The following is a 12,139-nucleotide window of genomic DNA, read 5'->3' as shown; positions in this document are numbered from 1 at the left end:
AGGAAAAAAAGGAGGTTAATCTATTGTAGAAGTTAGTATTTGGTCATGGAAGAACTCTTCAGCTTGCAACTGTTACTGCTCTCAAAAAATAAATGTTTTGACTGGATTTATTGAGCACAGGGAGCACCATTAATCTCTGCAGCTGTAGCACCATTATTAGCGTCACGCTAACCTATGGGGCGCAGAGTTATCTTCAATTTCCAGATAGAAGGTAGGTCTTATATCAAATACTAGCCCTACAGYGTAGCTGCTGAGCAGTGCTGTCAGGTACCTGCCTGCCTTAAATTTCTGGTAAATGTATGAGGTAGAGAGATCTCCTGGCTCTGATGGAAGAGCGAGAGAGAGTCGGAGTACCCTYTTGCTTTAGATGTTTATTTATATGTGTGTGTGTGTGTGTATATATATATATATATATTTTTTTTTCAGTAAAATAATTCTGAGAATTCAGGGAGGTAGGCGGTTTGYTGAATTTATGATGTGTTCTGTTTGCCTGAAGAATCATTATGCAGCTGTGGAAAAATTACTTCTAATGGTGATTATATTTTCTTCTGCTTTATATTCTCTGCAATCTAGACGTCGTTAATCCAGGCTGTGAACTTTACAGCTGGATAAGAGCTTGAAGGCAGATTACTACRTGGATGTGGTCAGTTATGCTGTCCTTCTAGAGTTGTATTGAAGGGAGGAAGGAAGGCACTCTCGCTCTAGAATATCGTACTTCTTATTTCTTTTTTCTTGTCTTAGATCAGGTCTTGAAGCGTAGGGTGAAGGTTTCTCTTCACGGTGCATGGACGGAAAGCCAATGCGTAGGTAAGACATGAAAATATATATTTTTTTTCTTACTTGAGTGTGACAATCATGAAGCTTTGTTTCATAAATACTTAGACCGTAATTTATTTTTTTTTTTTATTTTCATTAGGATTGCTCTAGGAAAARTAGAATATAAAGTATTTATCTTTATTCCTTAGTTCTATATATTTAGCTTTCAGTACTTACAAGACCAGGTGTCTTTAAACGAACATGTTGTTAGCGAAAGAGAGTACTGAAGATAAGTTGTCATAATTCTGTTCCCCGCCCGCCCCGTGGTTCACTTTCGTATTTAAAATTCAATATTTAATCACTTATGTGTTCTGACTCTGTGAAATAAACTGCCAAGGAATAAATTTAAACTTGATTTCTGAATATTTTAGAGTATTTTTATCCTAACTGATAGAGTTTTGCTCCTGTGATGAGATAGAGTCTCAGGTGAAGAAGGGACTTCCTCTTTTAATTATAGATGTCAGCTGCTTCAATCCTGCTGAGCTGAGGATGTGGCTGAAGTTTAATTCAGGGGAATTCTTGCTCTCTTTATGTCAGAAACTTTCTATTCTCTAGAGGAAAAAAAATGTCATAGTAAATCAGGATGGTGACAAGCTGGCAGACAGGATTATCTGGTAGTTCTAGTTGCTTTTTACTATCAATTGCCAATCCCATGGCAAAACTTAACAGCAAACACATTTTTGCCTCTTGAAACAGTGAATGGAAACAAAGTTTTCTGAAAGTTTTGCACCACTAAATGAAGTAAAGAGAATTTGTGCAAATCACCTAGTCTGTCTATACCTTTTAGGATGTTAAAAGTGGGGAAACTTTATTTAAAGCATACAGTTTGCTTTATTAAAAGCAAACATTAGTGTGAGAGAAGACAAGGARTTTTACCATATGCGAATATGTGGAGAGAGTCTAGCTACAGTGTTTACAGAAATGATTAGCTGGAGTTCTGTATTGTAGCAGGAGGCAAGGAATAAATAGTTAAACCCTTGTAGAATGACACTATGTTGTTAAATTAAATGAACCTTTTAAGCACAACAGAAAAGACTGTTTGTGCCATTGCTTCAGTTAAGCTAATGAATGAACCGTGGGACATGACACAGGCATCGCTGGCGCTATGTATTGTTCAATATTTTGCCAAGATAAGGAGCGTTTTAGACAATGAGACAATGAGAACTTGCATGAGACTTTTCACAATGAGTTCCTTTTTCTCTGAAACAGATTAAGTAGCAGATGAGATCTCTTCAATCTCAATCTTTTACAACTGAGACTGTTCAAATCCTTTTAACCGATGTAAGACCACATTTTTGCAGGTTCTTATGTTGTCCTCCATTTATCAAAATGTGTCTCAAAGTGACATCAAATTGGTGACTGCGTTTGTGTGTTCTCATTTTTTTCTTTTATTTTTGTGTTTCCAATGGAAAAAATGGAGTTCTAAATTACTTTTATGTCTGCTGTTTTCTGCATGTGACATTGAGGCAGAGGATGAATGTGCTAAAGTGTATAGTTCACAGGTGTTTTGTGGGTTTGTTCTAAGGCTTCAGATTTGCCRTCCCAGAGGTTCTGTCTACCACTCAGACTGAGGTAGTTTTGGCAATGGACAACAGCACTGGACTGAAGAAACGGAGTTGTCTGCTGTGGTTCTCATCCTGGAGTTTCAGGCAATTTTCTTAATTTTTAAAATTTGTATCATGGATGCAGACAAGATCTTTTCTTCTTGGCTAACCCTCGTTACTGCCGTCCAGTCTGCTCTGCCCTCCGTGCTTGGGTACCATGCTATTGCACCCTTTACTGATGAGATCCCTGCCTGCCTGCCTTGCTGTCACTTTTGGCTCCCAGGTCACCTTCCTCTGCAGGTTTTTTTTTGTCTTCCCTCTCTCTATGGAAGCCAGTGTACAGCATGGATTAACAGGTTTGATATGCTTACAGGAACTTTACTTTTTTGGACTAGTGTTTCAGCTGAGCTTTGTGCTCAGGTGTGTCGTAGTGCTGGAGTCTAGCCTGACAGATACAGATCTATAGTGCACTGTGGATCTTCAGATCTTGACTATACTTCTGTGTTGAAAGGGCCTCTGTGGATTGTTAAAATTCCCATTTCTTATTCTGCTGCTTATTTTAGCAAAAAATGATAAAAGTTTTCTGATTGAATTTTGGGCTCACAGATCTTTCTTCCTAAGAAGTCCAGCTAGGCAGCAGGGAGGATACTTGTTTCCTTTTACTCAGGCCTCTGCAGCCGCATAATACTGTGTGTGTGAGAGCCCTGTTGGATACCACAAGATGAGTGGGCCCAGGCTTATTCAGTACTGTATTAGTAAATATAGTGAGTTGGTGTACCGTACTTGGAAGATAGGAAACGCGGTTTGAACAAAAAAGGAATTGCAGCTGTTCCTATCAAGATTAGAATAGAGAAAATGCAGTGAAGTTCAAACAGAATTTGTCTTGCGTTAGGAACGAAGTGATAGTTGGGGCAGGCAGTTCTTTCTCGCTGTCAAGGAGCAGCAAGAACAGGCTGCTTTGCAGAGGAAGGTGGCCTGGGAGCCAAAAGTGACAACAAGGCAGGCAGGGRTCTCATCAGTARAGGGTGCAATACCATGGTACTCAAGCAAGGAGGGCAGAGCAGATTGGATGGCAGTAACAAGGGTTAACCAAACATCCCATGGTTGYTGGCAAGTCTGTAGTGTCAAGGCAGGACCAAGATTAAGCCAGGAAGCCAAGTCAGCAGATCAAGATCAGAGGGGTACGTAGACCAGGCACAGGCATGCTTATAACATAATTCTGGCAAGGATTTGGGCTTGAGCTCCCAGGCAAAATGGGGAGGCTCCTGACTACGTTTCTTCCAGCTCTTTCTCTCCCACCACTTTTCCCAGCARTCTGGTCCCTGGTTACAGCAGCACCGTGTCCCAGCTGACCTCGCACATGGACAGCCAAACCCTGCTGATGGGGCAGTGACTGCGGAGCCCAATGGCGTTCATGGGCCCTCACTGCAGTGAGAAAGACTTCATCTTTTTGTATATGAACATTATCATTCTTGGTGAAATTGAGTTTTCTGGATTTGGTCAGTGAAAAATCAAACTAAATGTAAATAAGAACATATTATTAAATATATGATTAAATRGGATCACTATAGTTCTAATTTTCTGTAATGTAAAATGATATTGCAGTTAGTTATCTGCTTGCTTGCCTAACTCAACCACATTGAGATGTTGCATCTAACCTTGCTGTTTAGGTAGGAAAAGAAATATGTGGTATTTTTTACTAATGATTAGAACTTTAGCTGACTGATTTCTTGAGTTTGGATTGCCACACCTGAGCATTTCCAYTTAATAGGTGATGTATTGTACCTCAATTGGTAGTATTTTGGTGGTCGCTTTTGTGGCTTGAGGTATCACCTTTGGCTGAGTAGTTGGCACTGTGAGGAGTTTAGAAAATGCTTTCTTGGTGTATGCATTAAATTCCAAGCTAGGCATTGACAGGAATCACTAGCAGTTTTAATCATTATCTTTATTTGCTGCTAAATTCCATTGCTACTGGAATCCACTACAGCAATGTATGATTTTGTTTTCAGCCTGTGACTTGTTCTTATCACAGGCCTTGGGTCAGCCTAATGTTTTTTGCTAAACTGTGTAAACTTACTTGTACTCTCACACTAAAACATACATAAACTGAAAAAATACTGGTATCTCTGACCTGAAAGTTAAGGAACTGTAAGACAGTATGCAGGAGCATTTCTCTTTGATATCTAGTCTTTTTTTGTTTTCTGTTTTAAACTTTTGAAGAAGCTGTTCTGTGCTACAAGGATGGATGTCTTAATGAATAAAGTTCTGGGAACTGGCATRGCTGAATAAAATGGAGGCAGAGCAGCCTATTTATTTAGCTGACTTAGTGTTGCAGGCTGCCTCTGTTCCCGTTTGTACTTTTCAGCAGTGTGCTACAAAAACTGATCCTTTGTCAGCTGTTTCTTAATCCCATTGTATCTGCAGATTTCCCCAGCCCTGCATTTTGATGGAAGCTAATCCCAGAATATCTGCATAGCTGAGTGCGAATCTTTTATCCTTGCATACACATTTCCTCTCTGATCCTCAACTCTCTTTCTAATCACCCTGAGTATTCAGGAGCAGCTCTTAGCTTTGTGTGTGTAGGGGGGAAGGCAGCTAGCCTAGCATGTGAGAATCAAGTGCTGCCTTCTGTCTTTCACACCTCTAAGCTACTGAGTCATCGTTTCATTCTCTATGCATATATATGCATAATGCACACACAATGCAGTTAGATTATTAGCCTCATGGAGATGCATGCCATCAGACAGTGTCCTCTCAATTTGCACTTCTGTACCTCTCTATAGCAACAACCACAGTGCCTAACATCAGCATCTGGTTTGATCCAGTATGGAAATTCCCAAGCCCATTGATCGGTAGCTTCTGCATTACCCAGAGGTAAGTTATGGGTGAATCAGGAATGCTAATTTGATTATTATTTTTTCCCATCTGTTCAATTTTCTTTAATCATTAACCGGCACTTCCTTTTCTTGAGGAAGGATACCAGCTTTTTTTGTTGTTGTTGTTTTATGTTTTAGTGTGAGAGTACAAGTAAGCTTTAACGTAGTTTAGCAGAAAACAGGTGTCAATGTAGGCATTCAGATGAATGATGATGGGATCAATGCAGGAATGTGTATGGCTCTTAATAATGAGACTCCTTTTCAGTTAGCTAATTTAAACATACGTTCAATGGACTCTAATTTGGGGAGAAAATTCTGTTTTGTCCTAGCTAGGAAAGGATTAGGATTTCTACTACCCAAATCCAGCCAAGTAATCACGTGTCCTAAAGACAGTCTACCACTTAGCTCTCAATGTCAACCAAGACTTCCGRGTGGTGGGATTGACAAGGTACACCATCTTACTTGTGGGAGAATAGTCTTAACCCAGCCTGTTTTACAGGTAGACTCTGTAGCACTCCAAAGGGCTCTTGAACTGCTTTAGGGCTGTTTTTAGTAGGCTTTTCTCAAACATAAAAGACCCCCTATGTCTTTAGGGATCCTGCTTTCTAAAAAGAGGTCTTGTGGACCCTCCTTTGTGAGCTGTAATTGCGTGAAATGCTTTTTTTTGTTTGTTTGTTTGAAGAATGTCTGTTCCCTGCTTAGAAGATGCTTTAACAGAAGGCCTGGTCAAGACAGCATTATAGTAGCATACGTCCTACTCATGGTTATGTTTTTTTTCTTAGGGGCTTGACATAGATTTTACTGTGCTTTGGGGATTTTGAGCTATTTGGCTTGCTTAGCAAGAACTAGACTTTGTACAAGGAGATTTTGTCGCCACATTTTGAGTACTTTTCCCCATCTCTTGGTAGAGGGATTAAATTACCCTCTGGCCTAAGATGCTAAGGAATATGAAAGAAAACCAGTTAGGCAGGTAAATTAACCTTTAGCCAAGATTTCTTGGGTTTTTGTCAGGGTATCAYTGAACTTAGTTTGTATGCACTACTGTGAGGAGAGTTTAACCCCGTTGTTTGTGGAGAATTTAGCACATCTCTGAATGTGCTAAAGCCTCACAAGGTGGATTTGGGTTGTGAAGGAAAAGTGGGCATAGGAGAGGAGCGTGAGAGGCAGTGTGACAGCAAAAGAATTTGTCAGAGGTGTCAGAAAAGGAGAACAGTGACCGATATAAAAAGGATAGAGCAGGGATTAAAAAAACAAGGTATTTAAGGTACAGAGGTTGAACAGGAGCAAGCAGGAAAACGCAGAGGGGAGACCCAGCTGGATTTGTGTAGCCAAGATATGAGGAAAAGTTAATGGTCTGAAACAGTTGAATTTGATGATCAAGGACAGGGTGTGGGGGGAATGGGGAAACAGTCTAAGATGCAAGTGAATAATTTGAACTGCAGCAAAGAGACTGGTTTCCCTGTGGTTAGGAGGTACATTTGACATAATAATGAGAGGAAAGAATGTGAGTTATTTTTTAATACTTTCCTTCAAGCCYGCTGCAAAGTGTATTGAGCAATGGCAAAGTGAAGTTGGATTTTGTTTTAACTCTTAATATGGGCAAAATGAGGTAGTGTCAGCTCACCAATACCAGTGCATWAAAAAAGTTGGAAAGGGGTAAGATGTATTGGGTCTTTCAGGGTGTCTCCAAAGGCCAGTGCATTCAATGGGTAATTAATTACCATCAGTATTCTGCTACTTTGCTCTGTGTACTTTAATTGCCCTAAATGATAGTTTTCTTTTGGAGAGGGAAGTGGCAAAAGTTCCCTATTTTTTCATTATTTTCATAGTAATTGAAATCTCACTAGTGCTCATGCATCTTTTTAATAATTGTGCCGAATTATGCTTTTTAATGATATGTGCCAAAAATTCAAATATTCTCCAACCATCCAAAATGACTTCTCAATTAAGTGTGTGTTGATACCTACAAACTCAGTGTGATTGCTGAAAATAGAAGTAGGTTTGATTCTTTTTATTTAGTACTGAGCTCAGTCATAACGTGACAGTGAAGCCCGAGATGTAGGCAGGTGTCTTTGCAAAGTGAGGTCTGAGCTGTGGCATCTTGGTTTGTCCCTGTGTTGTTGGGGTGATGAGAATGCCATATTGCTGCAGAAGGACTTGGAGCAATAGTGCGTTCCCTCTCGTCCTCTCACGTTAGAAGCATACAGAGTGTGAAGTGAGATCTCTCGTTRTTATGTTAGTGTGGTGCTGCTGCTGTGCGGAGGAGGATTTGCACTTAAGCTGTGGCAGGGCTGGGAGTGCAGTACTTCTTCTCTACTCTGTGTTGGAAACTTAGTTTACATATCCCCAAATCCTAATTTCTGACATTACCATCTTGACTTTTTCTTCCTTTGGTGGTAGACTGGCGGTTGGAAATACTTTCATTGTTTTGACTTTTTCCTTGGTTGGTCTAATAATCCTGAGTGCATTCTGTAATTCTTTCTCTGTCATTCTTGGGAAACATTAAACTTCTTTTGAAACGTGTTGGGGAAGGTGGATTGTGTCAGAAGTGTCCATAAAATAACTGAAGAGGTAATGATTAAATGGATGATCCGTGAACCTGAAAGATATTTGTGGTAGGCTGCAGGGCACTTTAAGTTACTGAAGTCTGCATGGCAGTTTGCTGTGTTCAGATATCACTGTGATAAGTGGCCCTATCAAAAAGGTAAGTGGAAGAACAGAGGAATTTGGTTAAAGCGTATAACTGGAATTATTTACAGTGGAAATCCATCTCTGGCTCTGTCAAAGAAAACACATGACACTGGGCAAGTCAGTTCATCATCTCTGCTTTGAGTCACTATCTATGAAATGAGGATAATGTTTCTCTACCTCACAGGGCTATAATGAGGTTCAGTTAATAAACGTGTATGTGTACTTGGAATATTACAGCAGTGTGTCACAGAAAGCATATAAAAATAGATTATAAATATAAGCCTGTTTCAAATAGGCATTTGTTTATTTCTAAGGACACTTTGATTTGAGACAGATTCTTTTTTCATGTGATCACATGTGTTTATTTCCACATTCTAGCTTGGACTGGAGTCACTGCTGTCCCTGTGTTCATAACTGGTGTGAGCCATAGAGCTGTGTCTGACATCTAGTGATAAATGAGTTGATGATGGTCCTGTCTCGTGGCTTGCTTTGTTGCAGGTGTACTAGTACTCGACCAGGAGAGACCGGAATGGACGTGACGAGCCGTTGCACACTTGGAGATCCTAACAAACTGCCAGAAGGGGTGCCGCAGCCTGCTCGCATGCCCTACATCTCTGACAAGCACCCTCGACAAACTTTGGAAGTCATCAATCTTCTGCGGAAGCACCGAGAGTTGTGCGATGTGGTGCTAGTAGTTGGTGCTAAGAAGATCTACGCCCACCGGGTGATTCTGTCAGCCTGCAGTCCTTACTTTCGAGCCATGTTCACTGGGGAGCTGGCAGAGAGTCGGCAAACAGAAGTAGTGATCAGAGACATCGACGAAAGGGCCATGGAACTGCTGATTGACTTTGCGTACACCTCTCAGATCACCGTAGAAGAGGGAAATGTCCAGACCTTGTTGCCAGCTGCTTGCCTTCTCCAGCTGGCTGAGATCCAGGAGGCCTGCTGTGAGTTCCTTAAAAGACAACTGGACCCTTCCAATTGCTTGGGCATCCGAGCTTTTGCTGACACTCACTCGTGCCGAGAACTGCTGAGGATTGCTGACAAGTTCACGCAGCATAACTTTCAGGAGGTAAGATGCTAGTGTACTGGAATCATGGTGGAAAAAAGGCTTATGAATGTKCCCTGTGAGAGCCTTGGCCAACTCTTGTTTTGTGTTTCTTTCCAAATCCTGCCTTTCCCTCTCCTACATGTCCTAATACTGAGGGGTGCTAACTGTTAGTTGGGGAAGAGAGAGAAGAGGTGCTTGATTATGTTGCACTGGTATTGTGTATGTGATCTGTAGCATTTCTTCTGTTAAAGAGTTCTACTGTGAATGCTATGTGGAAAGCAGGACCACRGGCACTAGCTTGTGTTTGGTGTTGTATGTGGCATGGTTGCACAATGGTGTGACACTTCAGTCTTCATTCAKGATTCTATGTAATTGGAGGGAAGAAGATGGTTAAAAAGGTACTATAAAAAAAATTGGTATTGTGTTTAGGGGTTGGGAATGGAGGTGTATGGAGGAGACTACAGCAGCCTTAGTGGAGTTTTCAACTCYCTTTTCTGAAGCAGAATCAGGCTTTTGCATTTATTATTCAGCAGAAGTTGTTTGAAAGTAATTCAAATGTGTAGTTTCATAGGTCACCCAAGTCTTTTTCACTTTCCCAATTCTTCCTTGAAGATTTTTTTGGGGGGAAGAATGTCACCAGCTACAAACTCAAGGAAGAATCAGCATAATAATGTGGGATTCTGTGAACGATACTCGGAAGAGCRTTTTTTACTTACACATTACACCAAGCTTCAGAAAAGAGACCCACCATCTTAAAATGGTGTCGTTCCTGAGCCCTGGTTGAAAGGACAAGAACATACGTATGTTTTGGAAACAACTGCTTTCTAGAAGGAGCGCTCTAAGTATGAAGATCTGTTCCCCTGATAGAGAGATGCGTCTCTTACATTCCTTAGACTCTGAACTTTTCTATCCCTTGGAACAGGTAGGCTGCTGTAGAGAAATCTCTTCCTACCTGCTTACAGGCCCTTTCCAAAGGGAATAACTCCAGAATCAACTTCTAATGCTAATTTAATTTCCTCAAAGAAGTGGCAGCATGTAAATGCTGTAATTGATTGCAGCTTGCACACTTTCTTTTTTTTTTTCTTCGGGAAACGGACTGGAATTATATTAATTTTGGTCAGGTAGTACCTAATAAAATCATGAGCAAGAGCAAACACAATTGAAGTTGACTGTTGGATGCATTGGAGACAAWATGTGATATCTAATTGTAGACACATGACATCAGCATACTTTTAAATTTGCAGTAAATATGGCTTTCCTAATCATAAAGACTAGAAAAATTACTTCACTATTTAAGGCGAGAGCTTGTTTTTTGTAGAGCTTGGTGATTTCCCCAAAGCCCTACATTCAAGCCTTACATTTTAGCTGGCCGTTTCATGTGCTCTGTGCTTGCTCTGCATTTTTTTTTCTTCTGCAGTTTTTTCTGGGAGCAGGATGGTAACCAGATGGTCATTTATTTTCAGTGCTTGGTGGTTTTAATGGGTAGAGCTATGTTCTTCTCATTATTACATGAGTAGGGCATACTTACAAGCCTCTAAATAACTTTTTTACAGCACAATAATTTTGTATTTAAATGTTTTTAGCATTAATACATGCAGCTGGAATCTGGCACTGTTAAGAGCTGCTTGCTATGGGATTCTTTTCTTTTGCAGTCCCTCAGAGGCAGCTTCCTGTCTTCCTTATCCTTGTKTAAGCACATGCAGTCAAAAGTTTAGGTCTCTAGAAAATACTGGTCCCCTCAGAGGTGCTGTAGACTATGATTTACTTAACTAAATCACGGCCTCCAGAAAGCAATTGTTTAGATTGGAGCACTAAGTATTTGGCTTGTGCAGGTGGTATTTAGCTGTCCCCTTCAGTGTCCCAAGAGTTTAGCTGCTCTTCACCCCTAATGATGTCTATTTTGCCTTCCCCTGTGTCTCTGCAGRCAACGCTAAGGGTGCAGCAGGTTGGGATCTCCGTCTTTGCTGCCACTGAATTTTTCCTTTGGAGAGCGGACTGGCGATCCCTTATGGAAGCCAGTGACTTGACTACTTAATCCTCCCCGGTGTGGAGGCTGAAAACTGATACAAAATGTTCCCTCCTCTGCAGAGGCAGTATGGGCATGCTTCCTCCAAGCTGGCCAGAAGGAAAAGGAATATGAGATGGGAATCTCCTGGATGGCAGTATAAAAAATTAAGCTCTAGGCGTCAAGTCAATTCATGCAGTTACTTTGAATGCAGTCTGAATTGCTTCATATCCTCTGCTATGCTAACCTCTACTTCTATTAATTTTTATGTCTGTTGCTGCATTACATCATTAACTTCTTGGTAAAATATTTCTCCAAGTTTTCCATTCCCCTCAATTTACTTTGTTGCCTAAAATCCCTGGTGAATCTGGTGCACAGAATGTGAAATGGTTCTGTTAACAGCTCTGCTGTACAAAAACAGCCTTCATATTTTTTTGTTCGATCTCTGACATCTGTATGAAGGGAAAAAATATACATAGAGATGAACAACTTGCACTTTGTTTCGATAGACAGAAATTGCAGTCCATATTGTATTCTGACATTTATTCTATTTGTATGTAAATGCAGTAATGAACATAATACTGCATTTTTTTTCTGATTTTGTTCAGTATGAAAGAAAAGATGAAGCTGATCTGATTTTTAGTGCTCTAAGCTTCTAGCAAGCAAATAGTCAGACCATGAATATTAGTCAGATAATTTTTAGTGTCCTGATAATTAAGTCAAAAATAAGATGGAACATTTTAAATAATTATTTATTTTACTTTGTCAGCTAACAAGTTGCRTAGCAGCAATGACTGGGGTGGCAGWAGTGTTARCAGTATTTTGAGTTCCATGAGGTATGACAGTATTTTATGAGGACAGAAGGAAGAGTTTGGATGACCATCCTTAGCTCATAAATATTACGTCCTGAGCCTCTACTTTCAGAATCTGAGGCTGCTTTTACAAACTGGCAAGGTAAGATTTAGACACAAGCTACCTATATAAAATAGAGGGAGACTATGCAAAAAATGCTGACGTGGATCTTTGTGGCCAGCCCAGTTTTTGCTCTAAGACTGAAGAAGTGTGTGAGCTAACTTTATTGTGACTCTTGCTGCTCCCTGAAAGCCCATAGGATTCCAGAACAAAGTCTGCTAACTGACCTTGTTGTCTCTTGCCC

General features: G+C 40.4%; 1 protein-coding gene across 5 annotated transcripts in view; it reads left to right on the top strand.

The window, feature by feature from the left end:
* The window catches only part of KLHL20 (kelch like family member 20), a 24,897-nt gene continuing 12,758 nt past the window's right edge, over positions 1-12,139 (top strand). For 2 of the 5 annotated variants that reach the window (XM_085312131.1, XM_085312128.1), the window contains exons 1-2: positions 1-807; positions 8,426-8,999. In XM_085312131.1, coding sequence (XP_085168257.1) covers positions 785-807; positions 8,426-8,999 — 597 coding nt within the window. In that variant the 5' untranslated portion in view covers positions 1-784. Of the gene's footprint in view, positions 808-8,386; positions 9,000-12,139 lie in introns of those variants that run through there. The other 3 variants (XM_085312130.1, XM_085312129.1, XM_085312127.1) reach the window with 3 other exon arrangements.

The sequence above is a fragment of the Rhea americana genome, unplaced genomic scaffold (genome assembly GCF_003343005.1).
Source record: "Rhea americana isolate MKP2758 unplaced genomic scaffold, rheAme1 scaffold_358, whole genome shotgun sequence".
Lineage (NCBI taxonomy): Eukaryota > Metazoa > Chordata > Aves > Rheiformes > Rheidae > Rhea > Rhea americana.
The sequence above is the reverse complement of the archived record's forward strand: the minus strand, read 5'-3'. Positions and strand labels throughout refer to the sequence as shown.